Source organism: Coregonus clupeaformis, chromosome 30, assembly GCF_020615455.1.
Source record: "Coregonus clupeaformis isolate EN_2021a chromosome 30, ASM2061545v1, whole genome shotgun sequence".
Taxonomy (NCBI): Eukaryota; Metazoa; Chordata; class Actinopteri; order Salmoniformes; family Salmonidae; genus Coregonus; species Coregonus clupeaformis.
Window position 1 is genome coordinate 39,430,635 of NC_059221.1, and position 25,200 is coordinate 39,455,834.

General features: G+C 45.9%; 1 protein-coding gene across 2 annotated transcripts in view; it reads left to right on the forward strand.

Annotated features, from left to right (window-relative positions):
- Positions 1 to 25,200, forward strand: part of LOC121546109 (copine-5-like) — a 189,608-nt gene that overhangs the window by 23,686 nt on the left and 140,722 nt on the right. For both annotated transcript variants that reach the window (XM_041857133.2, XM_041857134.2), the window contains exons 2-3: positions 2,874 to 2,914; positions 20,626 to 20,672. In XM_041857133.2, the coding sequence (XP_041713067.1) occupies positions 2,874 to 2,914; positions 20,626 to 20,672 (88 nt within the window). The remainder of the gene's footprint in view (positions 1 to 2,873; positions 2,915 to 20,625; positions 20,673 to 25,200) is intronic.

A 25,200-nucleotide genomic window follows, 5' to 3' on the forward strand; every position in this document is an offset into this window, starting at 1 on the left:
TCTGGAAGCTTCTCCCATCTCCACAGAGGAACTCTAGAGCTCTGTCAGAGTGACCATCGGGTTCTTGGTCACCTCCCTGACCAAGGCCCTTCTCCCCCGATGGCTCAGTTTGGCCGGATGGCCAGCTCTAGGAAGAGTCTTGGTGGTTCCAAACTTCTTCCATTTATGAATGATGGAGGCCACTGTGTTCTTGGGGACCTTCAACGCTGCAGAAATTTTTTGGTACCCTTCCCCAGATCTGTGCCTCGACACGATCCTGTCTCGGAGCTCTACGGACCTCATGGCTTGGTTTTTGCTCTGACATGCACTGTCAACTGTGGGACCTTATATAGACAGGTGTGTGCCTTTCCAAATCATGTCTAGTCAATAGATTTTACCACAGTTGGACTCCAATGAAGTTGTAGAAACATCTCAAGGATGATCAATGGAAACAGGATGCACCTGAGCTCAATTTCGAGTCTCATAGCAAAGGGTCTTAATACTTCTGTAAATAAGGTATTTCTGTTTTTTTTATTTTTTATACATTTGCAAACAATTCTAAAAACCGGTTTTCGCTTCATCATTATGGGGTATTCTGTAGATGTCTTTAAAAAAATTTTTTTTATCCATTTTAAAATAAGGCTGTAACGTAAACAAAATGTGGGAAAATTTAAGGGGTCTGAATACTTTCCGAAGGCACTGTATTAGGTGAAATACCACAGTGTGCCATCACAGCAGCAAGATTTGTGACCTGTTGCCACAAGAAAAATGCAACCAGTGGAGCACAAACACCATTGTAAATACAACCTATATTTATCTGTTTATTTATTTTCCCTTTCATAATTCAACTATTTGCACATTGCTACAATGCTGTACAGGAGGAAATGTGATTATATAGCTCTGCTCTAAGGTTCCGAACATTCCATTTAGACAGACAAGGAAAAGGTGACGAACAAGCTAATTGGTTTAGCTTAATGGAAGACAGAACAGAGCGGAGCCAGGTGGATGAGACGAGGTATGTGTGTGTGTGTGTGTGTGTGTGTGTGTGTTGTGTGCGTGCGTGTGTGCGTGTGTGTTTGACAGGGATGGCTTTGTTTTCTCTAATGATAATTACAATGACAACGTTCTAACTGTAGTCATGTCAGCTGCAGGGTAACTGGTGACAATAACCCACAATAAACAATGATAATGGCATCACACACACACACACACACACACACACACACACACACACACACACACACACACACATACACATACACACACACACACACACACACTTCCCCTTACATCCGAGTAATGGATGACTTTGTATTAAACTGCCATTGAATAAATTGTTCATGAATAATGACTTGTTGCCTGCACTGAATCAGAGGGTCTTCTATTTATTCATTGAACCCCCCCCCCCTGCAGGGATGTAGAGATGTAGGAATGGGATGGGTATTGTTGCATTGTGCTGCTTGTAAGTTATTTATTGACTGTAATATTCTGCAACAGGAAATCAAAGGCAGGTCTGATGCGGTAGCAAATATTGAGACAGCTTTTGTGTCCCAAATGGCACCCTGCTGTATCCCCTATCTAGTGCACTACCCTATGGGCCCTGGTCAAAAGTAGTGAGCTAAATAGGGAATAGGGTATCATTTGGGACTCGACCAGTCTCCGAAATTGGAGAAGTGTTATGTGAGTTCACATGGATTTAGAAAAAGAATACGACTTTTAATGCCACAGAATTCGAAAGAATAAAGTATATTTCCATAACTGGGGACATCTGTTATGAAAAAGTAATGATCACTTCCTGTCCGTGTCCTCTCTAGCAGGATGGAAGCTGTTAAGAGAGGGAGGGCTAAAAAGCCTTTTATTGGCATAATTCTAAATAGCATACAGTATGTGGACTGGCTGTGTTGATGGCTTTAGTTGGACAGTAATGACTGTGGTTCTTCTGGTGTGACTCCTATTGTGGCTGTGTGCTGTGGCATGCTACGGTTGCTCATCCTGCCTTCTCCCGCCTGGTTTCCTGGGGCCCAGACTCCAGATTCACCAGGGCAACAAAAGGTGGCACAACACTCTGCAGTGCTGGCTGCCAGCCCCATTATCACTGAGGGGAACAAACTAGGACCGGGCACACAATCTTCCTTAGAACTGCAACCTACTGCAATCTCCATCACACTCTGCTCTCTGATTTCTCAGAACTGTCTGTTTTCCCCTAAGGTTTTCAATTGGCTCTTCTGCCTCCATGCGGTGTCCTCAGTGTCCTTGGAGCTAGCTGGAGATTTAGTGTTTGTTAACTTACAGGACTGGACGTTGGCAGTGAAAACACAAGGGCACTGGGATATAGTGGTTTAATGGATGGTGTGCACCATCTGACTGTAAATAACCATGTAATAATGTTACAATATGGAGGACTATATGGAGACATTTTGATGAAGCAGAGTAATGGAATGTGTTTTAAAGAGAGGACATTGTAATCTAGGCTATACACTAAACATCTTAAAAGTCGTTATATGTGTTTGAGTTGAGTTGAGTGGGATTATTGGCATAAGAAAAGTCTACTGGGATAAATATGTTATTTCAGTACATACACAGCCAAAACAGCACACAGTACAAACAGTACAAACGTCTTGAATCTATATATCTTGGTGGCTGTGAGCTCTCTTATGAACTCCTTTTGAACTCTTATGACCTCCTTATGAACTCTTATGACCTACTTATGAACTCTTATTACCTCATTATGAACTCTTATGACCTCCTTATGAACTCTTATGACCTCATTATGAACTTTTATGACCTCCTTATGACCTGTTATTTCCTCTTATGACCTCATTATGAACTCTTCTGACCTCACTCCCTGAGCCTGCTTCATGAATATTAAATCACATTCATCTCTTTTATTTCAGGGATCTATTAGACAGAGACACATTCTCCAAATCGGATCCATGTAAGTACTTTACAGTTATCATCTCACATTTATCACAGTGATTACTGTATTGCTTTGAATTACAGAATAATTACTGGCTTACATATTATATGGCTAGTATGTGTAAAGGAAATGGCCCAAAATGCCTCCACTTAGAAAATCTCCGGATTTTCTTGTTCTTTTTCCGTCTGAACTTTCTTGGGATTTAGTTGAATCTGCGATTTCCAAAATGTTCCCTCAATAACTGCATCTCATTTGCACAGCAATGTGACAGGTCTTTCTCACAGCTAGAGTTACAGAAAGAGACAGTAGCTTAAAGGGATAGGTTTGGGATTTTTGGCAATGACGCAGATACATGCATATGGTATCCACCAGTTCATATGACTCATGGGGAAGTAGATAAAGGGTTTTATTGTCGAAATCCCAAACTACCCCTTTAATGCAATGCAGCTACAGTACGGTTTAAACACAGCCCTGACTGAATACAAATGGGCTTCTTTGAGTTTAGCTGCCTCAGCAGAAAGGAGAGCAGAGGAGAGGAGAGGAAGAGAGGCGACCTACGCTCAAGGTCTCCAGGGGGACTTTCTGTCTAGAGGCCTTGGACGTGTCCCTGGTCAAAAGTATTTCACTATATAGGGGATATAGTGCTATTTGGGACGCACACAATGTCATTTCTATGATCCTAATCTGTAAACGGATGAAGAAAATAGGAGATTGGAGGAGACGTTAAACCCTAATAGGGTCAGAGTTCAATCATTTTGTTTGTATAATTGATCACACTCTATCCTCCAATCCCCTTCCTTCTAATAGACCAGGGTATAATACTTCATGCTCGACCCTCAGTCCCCTTCCTTCTAATAGACCAGGGTATAATACTTCATGCTCGACCCCCAGTCCCCTTCCTTCTAATAGACCAGGGTATAATACTTCATGCTCTATCCCCCAGTCCCCTTCCTTCTAATAGACCAGGGGTATAATACTTATAATAATAATAATAATATGCCATTTAGCAGACGCTTTTATCCAAAGCGACTTACAGTCATGCGTGCATACATTTTTTTTTTTGTGTATGGGTGGTCCCGGGGATCGAACCCACTACCTTGGCGTTACAAGCGCCATGCTCTACCAGCTGAGCTACAGAGGAAAACTTCATGCTCTATCCCCACAGTCCCCTTCCTTCTAATAGACCAGGGTATAATACTTCATGCTCGACCCCCAGTCCCCTTCCTTCTAATAGACCAGGGTATAATACTTCATGCTCTATCCCCCAGTCCCCTTCTAATAGACCAGGGGTATAATACTTCATGCTCTATCCCCCAGTCCCCTTCCTTCTAATAGACCAGGGCTATAATACTTCATGCTCTAACCCCCCAGTCCCCTTCTAATAGACCAGGGGTATAATACTTCATGCTCTATCCCCCAGTCCCCTTCTAATAGACCAGGGTATAATACTTCATGCCCTATCCCCCAGTCCCCTTCCTTCTAATAGACCAGGGTATAATACTTCATGCTCTATCCCCCCAGTCCCCTTCCTTCTAATAGACCAGGGTATAATACTTCATGCTCTATCCCCCTTCTAATAGACCAGGGTATAATACTTCATGCTCTATCCCCCAGTCCCCTTCCTTCTAATAGACCAGGGCTATAATACTTCATGCTCTATCCCCCAGTCCCCTTCCTTCTAATAGACCAGGGTATAATATTTCATGCTCTATCCCCCCAGTCCCCTTCCTTCTAATAGACCAGGGTATAATACTTCATGCTCTATCCCCCTTCTAATAGACCAGGGTATAATACTTCATGCTCTATCCCCCCCTTCTAATAGACCAGGGGTAAAATACTGCATGCTCTATCCCCCCAGTCCACTTCCTTCCAAGAGACCAGGGGTATAATACTTCATGCTCTATCCCCCAGTACCTTTCCTTCTAATAGACCAGGGCTATAATACTTCATGCTCTATCCCCCCAGTCCCCTTCCTTCTAATATACCAGGGTATAATACTTCATGCTCTATCCCCCTTCTAATAGACCAGGGGTATAATACTTCATGCTCTATCCCCCAGTACCCTTCCTTCTAATAGACCAGGGTATAATACTTCATGCTCTATCCCCCCAGTCCCCTTCCTTCTAATAGACCAGGGGTATAATACTTCATGCTCTATACCCCAGTCCCCTTCCTTCTAATAGACCAGGGCTATAATACTTCATGCTCTATCCCCCAGTCCCCTTCCTTCTAAAAGACCAGGGCTTTAATACTTCATGCTCTATCCCCCAGTCCCCTTCCTTCTAATAGACCAGGGGTATAATACTTCATGCTCTATCCCCCCAGTCCCCTTCCTTCTAATAGACCAGGGGTATAATACTTCACACTCTAACCCCCCAGTCCCCTTCTAATATACCAGGGGTATAATACTTCATGCTCTATCCCCCAGTCCCCTTCCTTCCAAGAGACCAGGGGTATAATACTTCATGCTCTATCCCACAGTCCACTTCCTTCCAAGAGACCAGGGGTATAATACTCCATGCTGTGGTCCTCTGTAGCTCAATTGGTAGAGCATGGTGCTTGCAACGCCAGGGTAGTGGGTTCGATCCCCGGGACCACCCATACGTAAAAATGTATGCACACATGACTGTAAGTCGCTTTGGATAAAAGTGTCTGCTAAATGGCATATTATATTATTATGCTCTATCCCCCTGTCCCATTCCTTTTCATAGACCAGGGTTATAATACTTCACACTCTAACCCCCCAGTCCCCTTCCTTCTAATAGACCAGGGTATAATACTTCATGCTCTATCCCCCAGTCCACTTCCTTCTAATAGACCAGGGGTATAATACTTCACACTCTAACCCCCCAGTCCCCTTCTAATAGACCAGGGGTATAATACTTCATGCTCTATCCCCCAGTCCCCTTCCTTCTAATAGACCAGGGCTATAATACTTCATGCTCTATCCCCCAGTCCCCTTCCTTCTAATAGACCAGGGGTATAATACTTCATGCTCTATCCCCCAGTCCCCTTCCTTCTAATAGACCAGGGCTATAATACTTCATGCTCTATCCCCCAGTCCCCTCCCTTCTAATAGACCAGGGGTATAATATTTCATGCTCTATCCCCCAGTCCCCTTCCTTCTAATAGACCAGGGTATAATACTTCATGCTCTATCCCCCAGTCCACTTCCTTCTAATAGACCAGGGGTATAATACTTCACACTCTAACGCCCCAGTCCCCTTCTAATAGACCAGGGGTATAATACTTCATGCTCTATACCCCAGTCCCCTTCCTTCTAATAGACCAGGGTATAATACTTCATGCTCTATCCCCCAGTCCCATTCCTTCTGATAGACCAGGAGTATAATACTTCATGCTCGACCCCCAGTCCCCATCTAATAGACCAGGGGTATAATACTTCATGCTCTATCCCCCAGTACCATTCCTTCTAATAGACAAGAGTATAATACTTCATGCTCTATCCCCCAGTCCCCTTCCTTCTAATAGACCAGGGGTATAATACTTCATGCTCTATCCCCCAGTCCCCTTCCTTCTAATAGACCAGGGGTATAATACTTCACACTCTAACCCCCCAGTCCCCTTCTAATAGACCAGGGGTATAATACGTCATGCTCTATCCCCCAGTCCCCTTCCTTCTAATAGACCAGGGCTATAATACTTCATGCTCTATCCCCCCAGTCCCCTTCCTTCTAATAGACCAGGGGTATAATACTTCATGCTCTATCCCCCAGTCCCCTTCCTTCTAATAGACCAGGGCTATAATACTTCATGCTCTATCCCCCAGTCCCCTTCCTTCTAATAGACCAGGGGTATAATACTTCATGCTCTATCCCCCAGTCCCCTTCCTTCTAATAGACCAGGGTATAATACTTCATGCTCTATCCCCCAGTCCACTTCCTTCTAATAGACCAGGGGTATAATACTTCACACTCTAACCCCCCAGTCCCCTTCTAATAGACCAGGGGTATAATACTTCATGCTCTATCCCCCAGTCCCCTTCCTTCTAATAGACCAGGGTATAATACTTCATGCTCTATCCCCCAGTCCCATTCCTTCTGATAGACCAGGAGTATAATACTTCATGCTCGACCCCCAGTCCCCTTCTAATAGACCAGGGGTATACTTCATGCTCTATCCCCCAGTCCCCTTCCTTCTAATAGACCAGGGGTATAATACTTCATGCTCTATCCCCCAGTCCCCTTCCTTCTAATAGACCAGGGGTATAATTCTTCATGCTCTATCCCACCAGTCCCCTTCTAATAAACCAGGGGTATAATACTTCATGCTCTATCCCCCAGTCCCCTTCCTTCCAAGAGACCAGGGGTATAATACTTCATGCTCTATCCCCCAGTCCCCTTCCTTCCAAGAGACCAGGGGTATAATACTTCATGCTCTATCCCCCAGTCCCCTTCCTTCCAAGAGACCAGGGGTATAATACTTCATGCTCTATCCCCCAGTCCCCTTCCTTCTAATAGACCAGGGCTATAATACTGCATGCTCTATCCCCCAGTCCCCTTCCTTCTAATAGACCAGGGGTGTAATACTTCATGCTCTATCCCCCAGTCCCCTTCCTTCTAATAGACCAGGGGTATAATACTTCATGCTCTATCCCCCAGTCCCCTTCAAATAGACCAGGGTATAATACTTCATGCTCTATCCCCAAGTCCCCTTCTAATAGACCAGGGCTATAATACTTCATGCTCTATCCCCCCAGTCCCCTTCCTTCTAATAGACCAGGGGTATAATACTTCATGCTCTATCCTCCCAGTCCCCTTCCTTCTAATAGACCAGGGCTATAATACTTCATGCTCTATCCCCCAGTCCCCTTCTACTAGACCAGGGGTGTAATACTTCATGCTCTATCCCCCAGTCCCCTTCTAATAGACCAGGGGTGTAATACTTAATGCTCTATCCCCCAGTCCCCTTCCTTCTAATAGACCAGGGTATAATACTTCATGCTCTATCCCCCAGTCCCCTTCCTTCCAAGAGACCAGGGTATAATACTTCATGCTCTATCCCCCAGTCCCCTTCTAATAGACCAGGGTATAATACTTCATGCTCTATCCCCCAGTCCCCTGCTAATAGACCAGGGCTATAATACTTCATGCTCTATCCCCCAGTCCCCTTCCTTCCAAGAGACCAGGGTATAATACTTCATGCTCTATCCCCCAGTCCCCTTCTAATAGACCAGGGTATAATACTTCATGCTCTATCCCCCAGTCCCCTTCCTTCTAATAGACCAGGGCTATAATACTTCATGCTCTATCCCCCAGTCCCCTTCCTTCTAATAGACCAGGGTATAATACTTCATGCTCTATCCCCCAGTCCCCTTCCTTCTAATAGACCAGGGGTATAATACTTCATGCTCTATCCCCACAGTCCCCTTCCTTCTAATAGACGAGGGTATAATACTTCATGCTCGACCCCCAGTCCCCTTCCTTCTAATAGACCAGGGTATAATACTTCATGCTCTATCCCCCAGTCCCCTTCTAATAGACCAGGGGTATAATACTTCATGCTCTATCCCCCAGTCCCCTTCCTTCTAATAGACCAGGGCTATAATACTTCATGCTCTAACCCCCCAGTCCCCTTCTAATAGACCAGGGGTATAATACTTAATGCTCTATCCCCCAGTCCCCTTCTAATAGACCAGGGTATAATACTTCATGCTCTATCCCCCAGTCCCCTTCCTTCTAATAGACCAGGGTATAATACTTCATGCTCTATCCCCCCAGTCCCCTTCCTTCTAATAGACCAGGGTATAATACTTCATGCTCTATCCCCCTTCTAATAGACCAGGGTATAATACTTCATGCTCTATCCCCCAGTCCCCTTCCTTCTAATAGACCAGGGCTATAATACTTCATGCTCTATCCCCCAGTCCCCTTCCTTCTAATAGACCAGGGTATAATATTTCATGCTCTATCCCCCCAGTCCCCTTCCTTCTAATAGACCAGGGTATAATACTTCATGCTCTATCCCCCTTCTAATAGACCAGGGTATAATACTTCATGCTCTATCCCCCCCTTCTAATAGACCAGGGGTAAAATACTGCATGCTCTATCCCCCCAGTCCCCTTCCTTCCAAGAGACCAGGGGTATAATACTTCATGCTCTATCCCCCAGTACCCTTCCTTCTAATAGACCAGGGTATAATACTTCATGCTCTATCCCCCCAGTCCCCTTCCTTCTAATAGACCAGGGGTATAATACTTTATGCTCTATCTCCCAGTCCCCTTCTAATAGACCAGGGGTATAATACTTAATGCTCTATCCCCCAGTCCCCTTCCTTCTAATAGACCAGGGCTATAATACTTCATGCTCTATCCCCCCAGTCCCCTTCCTTCTAATAGACCAGGGGTATAATACTTCATGCTCTATCCCCCAGTCCCCTTCCTTCTAATAGACCAGGGGTATAATACTTCATGCTCTATCCCCCAGTCCCCTTCCTTCTAATAGACCAGGGGTATAATACTTCATGCTCTATCCCCCCAGTCCCCCTTCCTTCTAATAGACCAGGGTATAATACTTCACACTCTAACCCCCAGTCCCCTTCTAATATACCAGGGGTGTAATACTTCATGCTCTATCCCCCAGTCCCCTTCCTTCCAAGAGACCAGGGGTATAATACTTCATGCTCTATCCCACAGTCCACTTCCTTCCAAGAGACCAGGGGTATAATACTCCATGCTGTGGTCCTCTGTAGCTCAATTGGTAGAGCATGGTGCTTGCAACGCCAGGGTAGTGGGTTCGATCCCCGGGACCACCCATACGTAAAAATGTATGCACACATGACTGTAAGTCGCTTTGGATAAAAGTGTCTGCTAAATGGCATATTATATTATTATGCTCTATCCCCCTGTCCCATTCCTTTTCATAGACCAGGGGTATAATACTTCACACTCTAACCCCCCAGTCCCCTTCCTTCTAATAGACCAGGGTATAATACTTCATGCTCTATCCCCCAGTCCACTTACTTCTAATAGACCAGGGGTATAATACTTCACACTCTATCCCCCCAGTCCCCTTCTAATAGACCAGGGGTATAATACTTCATGCTCTATCCCCCAGTCCCCTTCCTTCTAATAGACCAGGGCTATAATACTTCATGCTCTATCCCCCCAGTCCCCTTCCTTCTAATAGACCAGGGGTATAATACTTCATGTTCTATCCCCCAGTCCCCTTCCTTCTAATAGACCAGGGCTATAATACTTCATGCTCTATCCCCCCAGTCCCCTTCCTTTTAATAGACCAGGGTATAATACTTCATGCTCTATCCCCCAGTCCCATTCCTTCTAATAGACCAGGGGTATAATACTTCATGCTCTATCCCCCAGTACCCTTCCTTCTAATTGACCAGGGGTATAATACTTCATGCTCTATCCACCCAGTCCCCTTCCTTCTAATAGACCAGGGGTATAGTACTTCATGCTCTATCCCACCAGTCCCCTTCTAATAAACCAGGGGTATAATACTTCATGCTCTAACCCCCAGTCCCCTTCCTTCCAAGAGACCAGGGGTATAATACTTCATGCTCTATCCCACAGTCCACTTCCTTCCAAGAGACCAGGGGTATAATACTCCATGCTGTGGTCCTCTGTAGCTCAATTGGTAGAGCATGGTGCTTGCAACACCATGGTAGTGGGTTCCATCCCCGGGACCACCCATACGTAAAAATGTATGCACACATGACTGTAAGTCGCTTTGGATAAAAGTGTCTGCTAAATGGCATATTATATTATTATGCTCTATCCCCCTGTCCCATTCCTTTTCATAGACCAGGGGTATAATACTTCACACTCTAACCCCCCAGTCCCCTTCCTTCTAATAGACCAGGGTATAATACTTCATGCTCTATCCCCCAGTCCACTTCCTTCTAATAGACCAGGGTATAATACTTCATGCTCTATCCCCCAGTCCACTTCCTTCTAATAGACCAGGGGTATAATACTTCACACTCTAACCCCCCAGTCCCCTTCTAATAGACCAGGGGTATAATACTTCATGCTCTATCCCCCAGTCCCCTTCCTTCTAATAGACCAGGGTATAATACTTCATGCTCTATCCCCCAGTCCCATTCCTTCTGATAGACCAGGAGTATAATACTTCATGCTCGACCCCCAGTCCCCATCTAATAGACCAGGGGTATAATAATTCATGTTCTATCCCCCAGTCCAATTCCTTCTAATAGACAAGAGTATAATACTTCATGCTCTATCCCCCAGTCCCCTTCCTTCTAATAGACCAGGGGTATAATACTTCATGCTCTAACCCCCCAGTCCCCTTCTAATAGACCAGGGGTATAATACTTCATGCTCTATCCCCCCAGTCCCCTTCTAATAAACCAGGGGTATAATACTTCATGGTCTATCCCCCAGTCCCCTTCCTTCCAAGAGACCAGGGGTATAATACTTCATGCTCTATCCCCCAGTCCCCTTCCTTCCAAGAGACCAGGGGTATAATACTTCATACTCTCCCCCAGTCCCGTTCCTTCCAAGAGACCAGGGGTATAATACTTCATGCTCTATCCCCCAGTCCCCTTCCTTCTAATAGACCAGGGCTATAATACGTCATGCTCTATCCCCCAGTCCCCTTCCTTCTAATAGACCAGGGCTATAATACTTCATGCTCTATTCCCCAGTCCCCTTCCTTCTAATAGACCAGGGGTGTAATACTTCATGCTCTATCCCCCCAGTCCCCTTCCTTCTAATAGACCAGGGCTATAATACTTCATGCTCTATCCCCCAGTCCCCTTCTAATAGACCAGGGCTATAATACTTCATGCTCTATCCCCCAGTCCCCTTCCTTCCAAGAGACCAGGGTATAATACTTCATGCTCTATCCCCCAGTCCCCTTCTAATAGACCAGGGTATGATACTTCATGCTCTATTCCCCAGTCCCCTTCCTTCTAATAGACCAGGGCTATAATACTTCATGCTCTATCCCCCAGTCCCCTTCTAATAGACCAGGGGTGTAATACTTCATGCTCTATCCCCCAGTCCCCTTCTAATAGACCAGGGGTGTAATACTTCATGCTCTATCCCCCAGTCCCCTTCTAATAGACCAGGGGTGTAATACTTCATGCTCTATCCCCCAGTCCCCTTCTAATAGACCAGGGTATAAAGAGTTCATGCTCTATCCCCCAGTCACCTTCCTTCCAAGAGACCAGGGTATAATACTTCATGCTCTATCCTCCCAGTCCCCTTCTAATAGACCAGGGTATAATACTTCATGCTCTATCCCCCAGTCCCCTTCCTTCTAATAGACCAGGGGTATAATACTTCACACTCTAACCCCCCAGTCCCCTTCTAATAGACCAGGGGTATAATACTTCATGCTCTATCCCCCCAGTCCCCTTCCTTCTAATAGACCAGGGCTATAATACTTCATGCTCTATCCCCCTGTCCCCTTCCTTCTAATAGACCAGGGCTATAATACTTCATGCTCTATCCCCCAGTCCCGTTCCTTTTAATAGACCAGGGTATAGTACTTCATGCTCTATCCCCCAGTCCCATTCCTTCTGATAGACCAGGAGTATAATACTTCATGCTCGACACCCAGTCCCCTTCTAATAGACCAGGGTATAATACTTCATGCTCTATCCCCCAGTCCCCTTCCTTCTAATATACCAGGGGTATAATACTTCACACTCTAACCCCCCAGTCCCCTTCTAATAGACCAGGGGTATAATACTTCATGCTCTATCACCCCAGTCCCCTTCCTTCTAATAGACCAGGGCTATAATACTTCATGCTCTATCCCCCTGTCCCCTTCCTTCTAATAGACCAGGTCTATAATACTTCATGCTCTATCCCCCAGTCCCCTTCATTCTAATAGACCAGGGTATAGTACTTCATGCTCTATCCCCCAGTCCCATTCCTTCTGATAGACCAGGAGTATAATACTTCATGCTCGACCCCCAGTCCCCTTCTAATAGACCAGGGGTATACTTCATGCTCTATCCCCCAGTCCCCTTCCTTCTAATAGACCAGGGGTATAATACTTCATGCTCTATCCCCCAGTCCCCTTCCTTCTAATAGACCAGGGGTATAATACTTCATGCTCTATCCCACCAGTCCCCTTCTAATAAACCAGGGGTATACTTCATGCTCTATCCCCCAGTCCCCTTCCTTCTAATAGACCAGGGGTATAATACTTCATGCTCTATCCCCCAGTCCCCTTCCTTCTAATAGACCAGGGGTATAATACTTCATGCTCTATCCCCCAGTACCCTTCCTTCTAATTGACCAGGGGTATAATACTTCATGCTCTATCCACCCAGTCCCCTTCCTTCTAATAGACCAGGGGTATAGTACTTCATGCTCTATCCCACCAGTCCCCTTCTAATAAACCAGGGGTATAATACTTCATGCTCTATCCCCCAGTCCCCTTCCTTCCAAGAGACCAGGGGTATAATACTTCATGCTCTATCCCACAGTCCACTTCCTTCCAAGAGACCAGGGGTATAATACTCCATGCTGTGGTCCTCTGTAGCTCAATTGGTAGAGCATGGTGCTTGCAACGCCATGGTAGTGGGTTCCATCCCCGGGACCACCCATACGTAAAAATGTATGCACACATGACTGTAAGTCGCTTTGGATAAAAGTGTCTGCTAAATGGCATATTATATTATTATGCTCTATCCCCTGTCCCATTCCTTTTCATAGACCAGGGGTATAATACTTCACACTCTAACCCCCCCAGTCCCCTTCCTTCTAATAGACCAGGGTATAATACTTCATGCTCTATCCCCCAGTCCACTTCCTTCTAATAGACCAGGGTATAATACTTCATGCTCTATCCCCAGTCCACTTCCTTCTAATAGACCAGGGGTATAATACTTCACACTCTAACCCCCCAGTCCCCTTCTAATAGACCAGGGGTATAATACTTCATGCTCTATCCCCCAGTCCCCTTCCTTCTAATAGACCAGGGTATAATACTTCATGCTCTATCCCCCAGTCCCATTCCTTCTGATAGACCAGGAGTATAATACTTCATGCTCGACCCCCAGTCCCCATCTAATAGACCAGGGGTATAATACTTCATGTTCTATCCACCAGTCCAATTCCTTCTAATAGACAAGAGTATAATACTTCATGCTCTATCCCCCAGTCCCCTTCCTTCTAATAGACCAGGGGTATAATACTTCATGCTCTAACCCCCCAGTCCCCTTCTAATAGACCAGGGGTATAATACTTCATGCTCTATCCCCCCAGTCCCCTTCTAATAAACCAGGGCTATAATACTTCATGCTCTATCCCCCTGTCCCCTTCCTTCTAATAGACCAGGTCTATAATACTTCATGCTCTATCCCCCAGTCCCCTTCATTCTAATAGACCAGGGTATAGTACTTCATGCTCTATCCCCCAGTCCCATTCCTTCTGATAGACCAGGAGTATAATACTTCATGCTCGACCCCCAGTCCCCTTCTAATAGACCAGGGGTATACTTCATGCTCTATCCCCCAGTCCCCTTCCTTCTAATAGACCAGGGGTATAATACTTCATGCTCTATCCCCCAGTCCCCTTCCTTCTAATAGACCAGGGTATAATACTTCATGCTCTATCCCACCAGTCCCCTTCTAATAAACCAGGGGTATACTTCATGCTCTATCCCCCAGTCCCCTTCCTTCTAATAGACCAGGGGTATAATACTTCATGCTCTATCCCCCAGTCCCCTTCCTTCTAATAGACCAGGGGTATAATACTTCATGCTCTATCCCCCAGTACCCTTCCTTCTAATTGACCAGGGTATAATACTTCATGCTCTATCCACCCAGTCCCCTTCCTTCTAATAGACCAGGGGTATAGTACTTCATGCTCTATCCCACCAGTCCCCTTCTAATAAACCAGGGGTATAATACTTCATGCTCTATCCCCCAGTCCCCTTCCTTCCAAGAGACCAGGGGTATAATACTTCATGCTCTATCCCACAGTCCACTTCCTTCCAAGAGACCAGGGGTATAATACTCCATGCTGTGGTCCTCTGTAGCTCAATTGGTAGAGCATGGTGCTTGCAACGCCATGGTAGTGGGTTCCATCTCCGGGACCACCCATACGTAAAAATGTATGCACACATGACTGTAAGTCGCTTTGGATAAAGTGTCTGCTAAATGGCATATTATATTATTATGCTCTATCCCCTGTCCCATTCCTTTTTCATAGACCAGGGGTATAATACTTCACACTCTAACCCCCAGTCCCCTTCCTTCTAATAGACCAGGGTATAATACTTCATGCTCTATCCCCCAGTCCACTTCCTTCTAATAGACCAGGGTATAATACTTCATGCTCTATCCCCCAGTCCACTTCCTTCTAATAGACCAGGGGTATAATACTTCACACTCTAACCCCCAGTCCCCTTCTAATAGACCAGGGGTATAATACTTCATGCTCTATCCCCAGTCCCCTTCCTTCTAATAGACCAGGGTATAATACTTCATGCTCTATCCCCCAGTCCCATTCCTTCTGATAGACCAGGAGTATAATACTTCATGCTCGACCCCCAGTCCCCATCTAATAGACCAGGGGTATAATACTTCATGTTCTATCCCCCAGTCCAATTCCTTCTAATAGACAAGAGTATAATACTTCATGCTCTATCCCCCAGTCCCCTTCCTTCTAATAGACCAGGGGTATAATACTTCATGCTCTAACCCCCCAGTCCCCTTCTAATAGACCAGGGGTATAATACTTCATGCTCTATCCCCCCAGTCCCCTTCTAATAAACCAGGGGTATAATACTTCATGGTCTATCCCCCAGTCCCCTTCCTTCCAAGAGACCAGGGGTATAATACTTCATGCTCTATCCCCCAGTCCCCTTCCTTCCAAGAGACCAGGGGTATAATACTTCATGCTCTCTCCCCCAGTCCCCTTCCTTCCAAGAGACCAGGGGTATAATACTTCATGCTCTATCCCCCAGTCCCCTTCCTTCTAATAGACCAGGGCTATAATACGTCATGCTCTATCCCCCAGTCCCCTTCCTTCTAATAGACCAGGGCTATAATACTTCATGCTCTATTCCCCAGTCCCCTTCCTTCTAATAGACCAGGGGTGTAATACTTCATGCTCTATCCCCCCAGTCCCCTTCCTTCTAATAGACCAGGGCTATAATACTTCATGCTCTATCCCCCAGTCCCCTTCTAATAGACCAGGGCTATAATACTTCATGCTCTATCCCCCAGTCCCCTTCCTTCCAAGAGACCAGGGTATAATACTTCATGCTCTATCCCCCAGTCCCCTTCTAATAGACCAGGGTATGATACTTCATGCTCTATTCCCCAGTCCCCTTCCTTCTAATAGACCAGGGCTATAATACTTCATGCTCTATCCCCAGTCCCTTCTAATAGACCAGGGGTGTAATACTTCATGCTCTATCCCCCAGTCCCCTTCTAATAGACCAGGGGTGTAATACTTCATGCTCTATCCCCCAGTCCCCTTCTAATAGACCAGGGGTGTAATACTTCATGCTCAATCCCCCAGTCCCCTTCTCATAGACCAGGGTATAAAGAGTTCATGCTCTATCCCCAGTCACCTTCCTTCCAAGAGACCAGGGTATAATACTTCATGCTCTATCCTCCCAGTCCCCTTCTAATAGACCAGGGTATAATACTTCATGCTCTATCCTCCAGTCCCCTTCCTTCTAATAGACCAGGGGTATAATACTTCACACTCTAACCCCCCAGTCCCCTTCTAATAGACCAGGGGTATAATACTATGCTCTATCCCCCAGTCCCCTTCCTTCTAATAGACCAGGGCTATAATACTTCATGCTCTATCCCCCTGTCCCCTTCCTTCTAATAGACCAGGGCTATAATACTTCATGCTCTATCCCCCAGTCCCGTTCCTTTTAATAGACCAGGGTATAGTACTTCATGCTCTATCCCCCAGTCCCATTCCTTCTGATAGACCAGGAGTATAATACTTCATGCTCGACACCCAGTCCCCTTCTAATAGACCAGGGTATAATACTTCATGCTCTATCCCCCAGTCCCCTTCCTTCTAATATACCAGGGGTATAATACTCACACTCTAACCCCCCCAGTCCCCTTCTAATAGACCAGGGGTATAATACTTCATGCTCTATCACCCCAGTCCCCTTCCTTCTAATAGACCAGGGCTATAATACTTCATGCTCTATCCCCCTGTCCCCTTCCTTCTAATAGACCAGGTCTATAATACTTCATGCTCTATCCCCCAGTCCCCTTCATTCTAATAGACCAGGGTATAGTACTTCATGCTCTATCCCCCAGTCCCATTCCTTCTGATAGACCAGGAGTATAATACTTCATGCTCGACCCCCAGTCCCCTTCTAATAGACCAGGGGTATACTTCATGCTCTAACCCCCAGTCCCCTTCCTTCTAATAGACCAGGGGTATAATACTTCATGCTCTATCCCCAGTCCCCTTCCTTCTAATAGACCAGGGGTATAATACTTCATGCTCTATCCCACCAGTCCCCTTCTAATAAACCAGGGGTATACTTCATGCTCTATCCCCCAGTCCCCTTCCTTCTAATAGACCAGGGGTATAATACTTCATGCTCTATCCCCCAGTCCCCTTCCTTCTAATAGACCAGGGGTATAATACTTCATGCTCTATCCCACCAGTCCCCTTCTAATAAACCAGGGGTATAATACTTCATGCTCTATCCCCCAGTCCCCTTCCTTCCAAGAGACCAGGGATATAATACTTCATGCTCTATCCCCCAGTCCCCTTCCTTCCAAGAGACCAGGGGTATAATACTTCATGCTCTATCCCCCAGTCCCCTTCCTTCCAAGAGACCAGGGGTATAATACTTCATGCTCTATCCCCCAGTCCCCTTCCTTCTAATAGACCAGGGCTATAATACTTCATGCTCTATCCCCCAGTCCCCTTCCTTGTAATAGACCAGGGGTGTAATACTTCATGCTCTATCCCCCAGTCCCCTTCCTTCTAATAGACCAGGGGTATAATACTTCATGCTCTATCCCCCAGTCCCCTTCAAATAGACCAGGGTATAATACTTCATGCTCTATCCCCCAGTCCCCTTCTAATAGACCAGGGTATAAAGAGTTCATGCTCTATCCCCCAGTCACCTTCCTTCCAAGAGACCAGGGTATAATACTTCATGCTCTATCCCCCAGTCCCCTTCTAATAGACCAGGGTATAATACTTCGTGCTCTATCCCCAGTCCCCTTCCTTCTAATAGACCAGGGGTATAATACTTCACACTCTAACCCCCCAGTCCCCTTCTAATAGACCAGGGGTATAATACTTCATGCTCTATCCCCCCAGTCCCCTTCCTTCTAATAGACCAGGGCTATAATACTTCATGCTCTATCCCCCTGTCCCCTTCCTTCTAATAGACCAGGGCTATAATACTTCATGCTCTATCCCCCAGTCCCCTTCCTTCTAATAGACCAGGGTATAGTACTTCATGCTCTATCCCCCAGTCCCATTCCTTCTGATAGACCAGGAGTATAATACTTCATGCTCAACACCCAGTCCCCTTCTAATAGACCAGGGTATAATACTTCATGCTCTATCCCCCAGTCCCCTTCCTTCCAAGAGACCAGGGTATAATACTTCATGCTCTATCCCCCAGTCCCCTTCTAATAGACCAGGGTATAATACTTCATGCTCTATCCCCCAGTCCCCTTCTAATAGACCAGGGCTATAATACTTCATGCTCTATCCCCCAGTCCCCTTCCTTCCAAGAGACCAGGGTATAATACTTCATGCTCTATCCCCCAGTCCCCTTCTAATAGACCAGGGTATAATACTTCATGCTCTATCCCCCAGTCCCCTTCCTTCTAATAGACCAGGGCTATAATACTTCATGCTCGACACCCAGTCCCCTTCTTTCTAATAGACCAGGGTATAATACTTCATGCTCTATCCCCCAGTCCCCATCCTTCTAATAGACCAGGGGTATAATACTTCATGCTCTAACCCCCCAGTCCCCTTCTAATAGTCCAGGGCTATAATACTTCATGCTCCATCCCCCAGTCCCCTTCTAATAGACCAGGGGTGTAATACTTAATGATCTATCCCCCAGTCCCCTTCTAATAGACCAGGGTATAATACTTCATGCTCTATCCCCCAGTCCCCTTCCTTCCAAGAGACCAGGGTATAATACTTCATGCTCTATCCCCCAGTCCCCTTCTAATAGACCAGGGTATAATACTTCATAATCTATCCACAGTCCCCTTCCTTCTAATAGACCAGGGGTATAATACTTCATGCTCTATCCCCCAGTCCCCTTCTAATAGACCAGGGCTATAATACTTCATGCTCTATCCCCCAGTGCCCTTCCTTCCAAGAGACCAGGGTATAATACTTCATGCTCTATCCCCCAGTCCCCTTCTAATAGACCAGGGTATAATACTTCATGCTCTATCCCCCAGTCCCCTTCCTTCTAATAGACCAGGGCTATAATACTTCATGCTCGACCCCCAGTCCCCTTACTTCTAATAGACCAGGGTATAATACTTCATGCTCTATCCCCCAGTCCCCTTCCTTCCAAAAGACCAGGGTATAATACTTCATGCTCTATCCCCAAGTCCCCTTCTAATAGACCAGGGTATAATACTTCATAATCTATCCCCAGTCCCCTTCCTTCTAATAGACCAGGGGTATAATACTTCATGCTCTATCCCCCAGTCCCCTTCTAATAGACCAGGGCTATAATACTTCATGCTCTATCCCCCAGTGCCCTTCCTTCCAAGAGACCAGGTTATAATACTTCATGCTCTATCCCCCAGTCCCCTTCCTTCTAATAGACTAGGGGTATAATACTTCATGCTCTAACCCCCCAGTCCCCTTCTAATAGACCAGGGCTATAATACTTCATGCTCTATCCCCCAGTCCCCTTCTAATAGACCAGGGGTATAATACTTCATGCTCTATCCCCCAGTCCCCTTCTAATAGACCAGGGGTATAATACTTCATGCTCTATCCCCCAGCCCCCTTCAAATAGACCAGGGTATAATACTTCATGCTCTATCCCCCAGTCCCCTTCCTTCTAATAGACCAGGGCTATAATACTTCATGCTCGACCCCCAGTCCCCTTCCTTCTAATAGACCAGGGGTATAATACTTCATGCTCTATCCCCCAGTCCCTTTCTAATAGACCAGGGTATAATACTTCATGCTCTATCCCCCAGTCCCCTTCCCTCCAAGAGACCAGGGTATAATACTTCATGCTCGACCCCCAGTCCCCTTCCTTCTAATAGACCAGGGGTATAATACTTCATGCTCTATCCCCCAGTCCCCTTCCTTCTAATAGACCAGGGGTGTAATACTTCATGCTCTATCCCCCATTCGCCTTCCTTCTAATAGACCAGGGTATAATACTTCATGCTCTAACCCCCCAGTGCCCTTTACATTCTCCCAAAGATGAGATATACCTGGGGTTAATCGTTAGTGTATCTCTCACCTGCAGAGATTAATAACTAAATCGGATAATGTAATACTGGGCAGACAGCGGGCATGGCAGTGCATAATTAATATTATTATACATTCATGTGACGATAGAAATAAAGTTTGTTTTGTTTTATGTCTCTTCTTTCTTTGTTTTTCTCTTTGTCTCTCTCTCTCTCTCTCTCTCTCTCTCTCTCTCTCTCTCTCTCTCTCTCTCTCTGTCTCTCTCTCTCTCTCCCTCCCTCCTGCCCCTCTCTCTCTCTCTCTACCGCCCGCCCTCTCTCTCACTCTCTCTCTCTCTCTCTCTCTCTCTCTCCAGTGGTGGTGTTGTACACTCAGGGGGTGGAGACCAAACAGTGGCGAGAGGTAAGAAGCAGAATAACTCTCTCTCTCTCTCTCTCTCTCTCTCTCTCTCTCTCTCTCTCTCTCTCTCTCTCTCTCTCTCTCTCTCTCTCTCTCTCTTTCGCTCTCCCTCTTTCTCCCACTCCCTATCTCTTTCTCTCTTTCTCTCTTTCTCTCTCTCCCTTTCTCTCAAACTCTCTCTCTTTTTTTTTGCTTTCTAGCCACAATCAAACTACTCTCAATTCCTTTCCAATACAATTTAGAGTCTCTAGACTCTAAACTTGTCAGCAGAGATAATAACTGTCTCTTCAGCATTAGTAGCTAAATCAAGCTGCCTCTCCTTTCCACTCCATAACATTTTAGAATCTAGCTTGTGAAACACTAATTCTAATTGTTCTAGAATACTCAGACTCAGCAACACTCTTGTTCTGTTCCAGCCCTGTCCGTCTCCAGGCGAATGGTGCTTGTGACATGACAATCATTCTAGTCTCTATTGATTGTCTTGTGAATATTCATTGCTTGGCTTAGGGCATATTTTTGCTCTGAGCGATTGGCCATTATGCCGATTGCTACACATATCGATAAAGATTAGCGTCAGTGTCAGAATCTCTCCAGTTCTGCCAGGAACCTGGCCCAATCCTTAACCCAGGACAGAGTGTCTTAATTTCAGCAGGAGGTGCAGTGAGTTCTGATATATGTATTTATAGTCTCTATACTGCTCTATACCTGGATGGCAGACGTGGGCCACGTTCAGTTGCAACACGTTCTTGAGCGTTGCAGATAGAAATTCCATAGAGCCGACGTGATTCCTTATTCTACATTTCGAGAGGCATGCTTATTCTACATAGCATATTTATATATCGGAACCTTCCAAAACGTTGTTTCCTGCTGAACGTGCCCCTAGGTTCAAATAGTATGACTTTATTTTATTTTTAGCACAGCTTGATTGAGCTTGCCTGCCTGGCGCAATGGAACCAATTAAATGATGTGCATTTGACACTTGGAATCCAAAAACGTACAGCACTGCACCATAGAGCCTAGAGTCTCCTCCTCTCACTGTGTTTGGCTGTGAAGCTTCATCTCTCTCTGTTTCTCTCTATTGTTGTTATCAGGTAACCTGCCATTCGCTAACAGCTCAGGGTGCGGCCGGCGCTAAACCTCTCCTTTATGAAGAGATATGGGGCCTGTTATTTGGCTCAGGGCAGACTGGCTTTGTGAGGCAGAGAATCAAGCTGTGTGGAGTTGATAGAGCTAAGCGTCAAAAAATGTGTTTGTACTCCTCGTGTTGAGTTAGTAGATAGGTTGAGCTCTCCTCACTGTCTCCCCCAGACGCAGACCGCCTGGAATCACATTACTCAGTCTTCTGTGGGAGGAGGGACTGTGCTTTCTGTCAGCCTTCTGTGGGAGGAGGGACTGTCCTTTATGTCAGTCTTCTGTGGGAGGAAGAACAGTCCTTTCTGTCAGTCTTCTGTGGGAGGAGGAACTGTCCTTTCTGTTTTCCCTTTGTGGGAGGAGGAACATTATTTCTGTCAGTCTTCTGTGGGAGGAAGAATGGTCCTTTTTGTCTGTGTTCTGTGGGAGGAGGAAATGTCCTTTCTGTCAGTCTTCTGAGGGAGGAGGAACAGTCCTTTCTGTCAGCCTTCTGTGGGAGGAGGAAAATACCTTTCTGTCAGTGTTCTCTGGGAGGAGGAATGGTACTTTCTGTCAGTCTTCTGTGGAAGGAAGTATGGTCCTTTTTGTATGTGTTCTGTGGGAGGAGGAATTGTCCTTTTTGTCTGTGTTCTGTTGGAGGAGGAACTGTCCTTTCTGTCAGTCTTCTGTGGGAGGAGGAACTGTCCTTTCTGTCAGTCTTCTGTGGGAGGAGGAATGGTCCTTTGTGTCTGTGTTCTGTGGGAGGAGGAACTGGTCTTTCTGTCAGTCTTCTGTGGGAGGAGGAACAGTCTTTTCTGTCAGCCTTCTGTGGGAGGATGAATTGACCTTTCTGTCAGTATTCTGTGGGAGGAAGAACAGTCCTTTCTGTCAGTCTTCTGTGGGAGGAGGAAAATACATTTCTGTCAGCCTTCTGTGGGAGGAGGAAGAGTCCTTTCTGTCAGTCTTATATGGGAGGATGAATGGTCATATTTGTCAGTCTTCTGTGGGAGGAGGAACATACCTTTCTGTAAGTCTTCTGTGGGAGGGGGAACTGTCCTTTCTGTCAGTCTTCTGTGGTAGGAGGAACAGTCCTTTCTGTCAGCCTTCTGTGGGAGGATGAATGGTACTATTTGTCTGTCTTCTGTGGGAGGAGGAACGGTCCTTTCTGTCAGTATTCTGTGGGAGGAGGAACTGTCCTTTCTGTCAGTCTTCTGTGGGAGGAGGAACAGTCCTTTCTGTCAGCCTTCTGTGGGAGGAGGAACGGTCAATTCTGTCAGTCTTCTGTGGTAGGAGGAACAGTCCTTTCTGTCAGCCTTCTGTGGGAGGATGAATGGTACTAATTGTCTGTCTTCTGTGGGAGGAGGAACGGTCCTTTCTGTCAGTATTCTGTGGGAGGAGGAACAGTCCTTTCTGTCAGTCTTCTGTGGGAGGAGGAACATACATTTCTGTCAGCCTTCTGTGGGAGGAGGAAGAGTCCTTTCTGTCAGTCTTATATGGGAGGATGAATGGTCATATTTGTCAGTCTTCTGTGGGAGGAGGAACATACCTTTCTGTAAGTCTTCTGTGGGAGGGGGAACTGTCCTTTCTGTCAGCCTTCTGTGGGAGGAGGAACTGTGCTTTCTGTCAGTCTTCTGTGGGAGGAGGAACAGTCCTTTCTGTATATCTTCTGTGGGAGTTGGAACAGATCTTTCTTTCAGCCTACTATGGAAGGAGGAACAGACCTTTCTGTCAGTCTTCTGTGGGAGGAGAATGGTCCTTTTTGTGTGTGTTCTGTGGGAGGAGGAACTGGCCATTCTGTCAGCCTTCTGTGGGACGAGGAACGGTCCTTTCTGTCAGTCTTCTGTTGGAGGAAGAATGGTCATTTTTGTCTGTGTTCTGTGGGAGGAGGAACTGTCCATTCTGTTGGTCTTTTGTGGGAGGAGGAACTGTCCTTTCTTTCAGTCTTCTGTGGGAGGATGAATGGTCCTATTTGTCTGTCTTCTGTGGGAGGAGGAACGGTCCTTTCTGTCAGTATTCTGTGGGAGGAGGAATGGTTCTTTCTGACAGCCTTCTGTGGTAGGAGGAAGGGTCCTTTCTGTCAGTCCTCTGTGGGAGGAGGAACAGTCCTTTCTGTCAGTCTTCTGTGGGAGGAAGAATGGTCCTTTTTGTCTGTGTTCTGTGGGAGGAGGAAATGTCCTTTCTGTCAGTCTTCTGTGGGTGGAGGAACAGTCCTTTCTGTCAGTCTTCTTTGGGTTCAGGAACGGTCCTTTCTGTAAGTGTTCTCTGGGAGGAGGAACAGTCCTTTTTTTGGACAGTCTTCTGTGGGAGGAAGAACAGTCCTTTCTGTCAGTCTTCTGTGGGAGGAGGAACGGTCCTTTCTGTCAGTCTTCTATGGGAGGAGGAATAGACATTTCTGTCTATATTCTGTGGGAGGAGGAACGGTCCTTTCTGTAAGTGTTCTCTGGGAGGAGGAACTGTCCTTTCTGTCAGTCTTCTGTGGGAGGAAGAATGGTCTTTTCTGTCAGTCTTCTTTGGGTTCAGGAATGGTCCTTTCTGTCAGTCTTCTGTGGGAGGAGGAACAGTCCTTTCTGTCAGTCTTCTCTGGGATGAGGAAAGGTTCCTTTCTGTCAGTCTTCTGTGGGAGGAGGAACAGTCCTTTCTGTCAGTCTTCTGTGGGAGGAGGAACAGTCATTTCTGTCATTGTTCTCTCACACTCTTCCTTCTGTAGGACAAACTCTCCTAACTGTCTATCGGATGTCACATAGACTCTCATAGCCTGTCCCACTCCTCTCACTAGAGTGGTTACGCTATAATTTATGATTAACGGTCTTCTGTATCCACTACTGTAGGATAGGAACTGTCTTCTGTATCCACTACTGTAGGATAGGAACTGTCTTCTGTATCCACTACTGTATGATAGGAACTGTCTTCTGTATCAACTACTGTAGGATAGGAACTGTCTTCTGTATCCACTACTGTAGGATAGGAAATGTCTTCTGTATCCACTACTGTAGGATAGGAACTGTCTTCTGTATCCACTACTGTAGGATAGGAACTGTCTTCTGTATCCACTACTGTAGGATAGGAACTGCCTTCTGTATCCATTACTGTAGGATAGGAACTGTCTTCTGTATCCACTACTGTATGATAGGAACTGTCTTCTGTATCCACTACTATATGATAGGAACTGTCTTATGTATCCACTACTGTAGGATAGGAACTGTCTTCTGTATCCACTACTGTTTGATAGGAACTGTCTTCTGTATCCATTACTGTATGATAGGAACTGTCTTCTCTATCCACTACTGTAGGATAGTAACTGTCTTCTGTATCTATTACTGTATGATAGGAGCTGTCTTCTGTATCCACTACTGTAGGATAGGAACTGTCTTCTGTATCCACTACTGTAGGATAGGAACTGTCTTCTGTGTCCACTACTGTT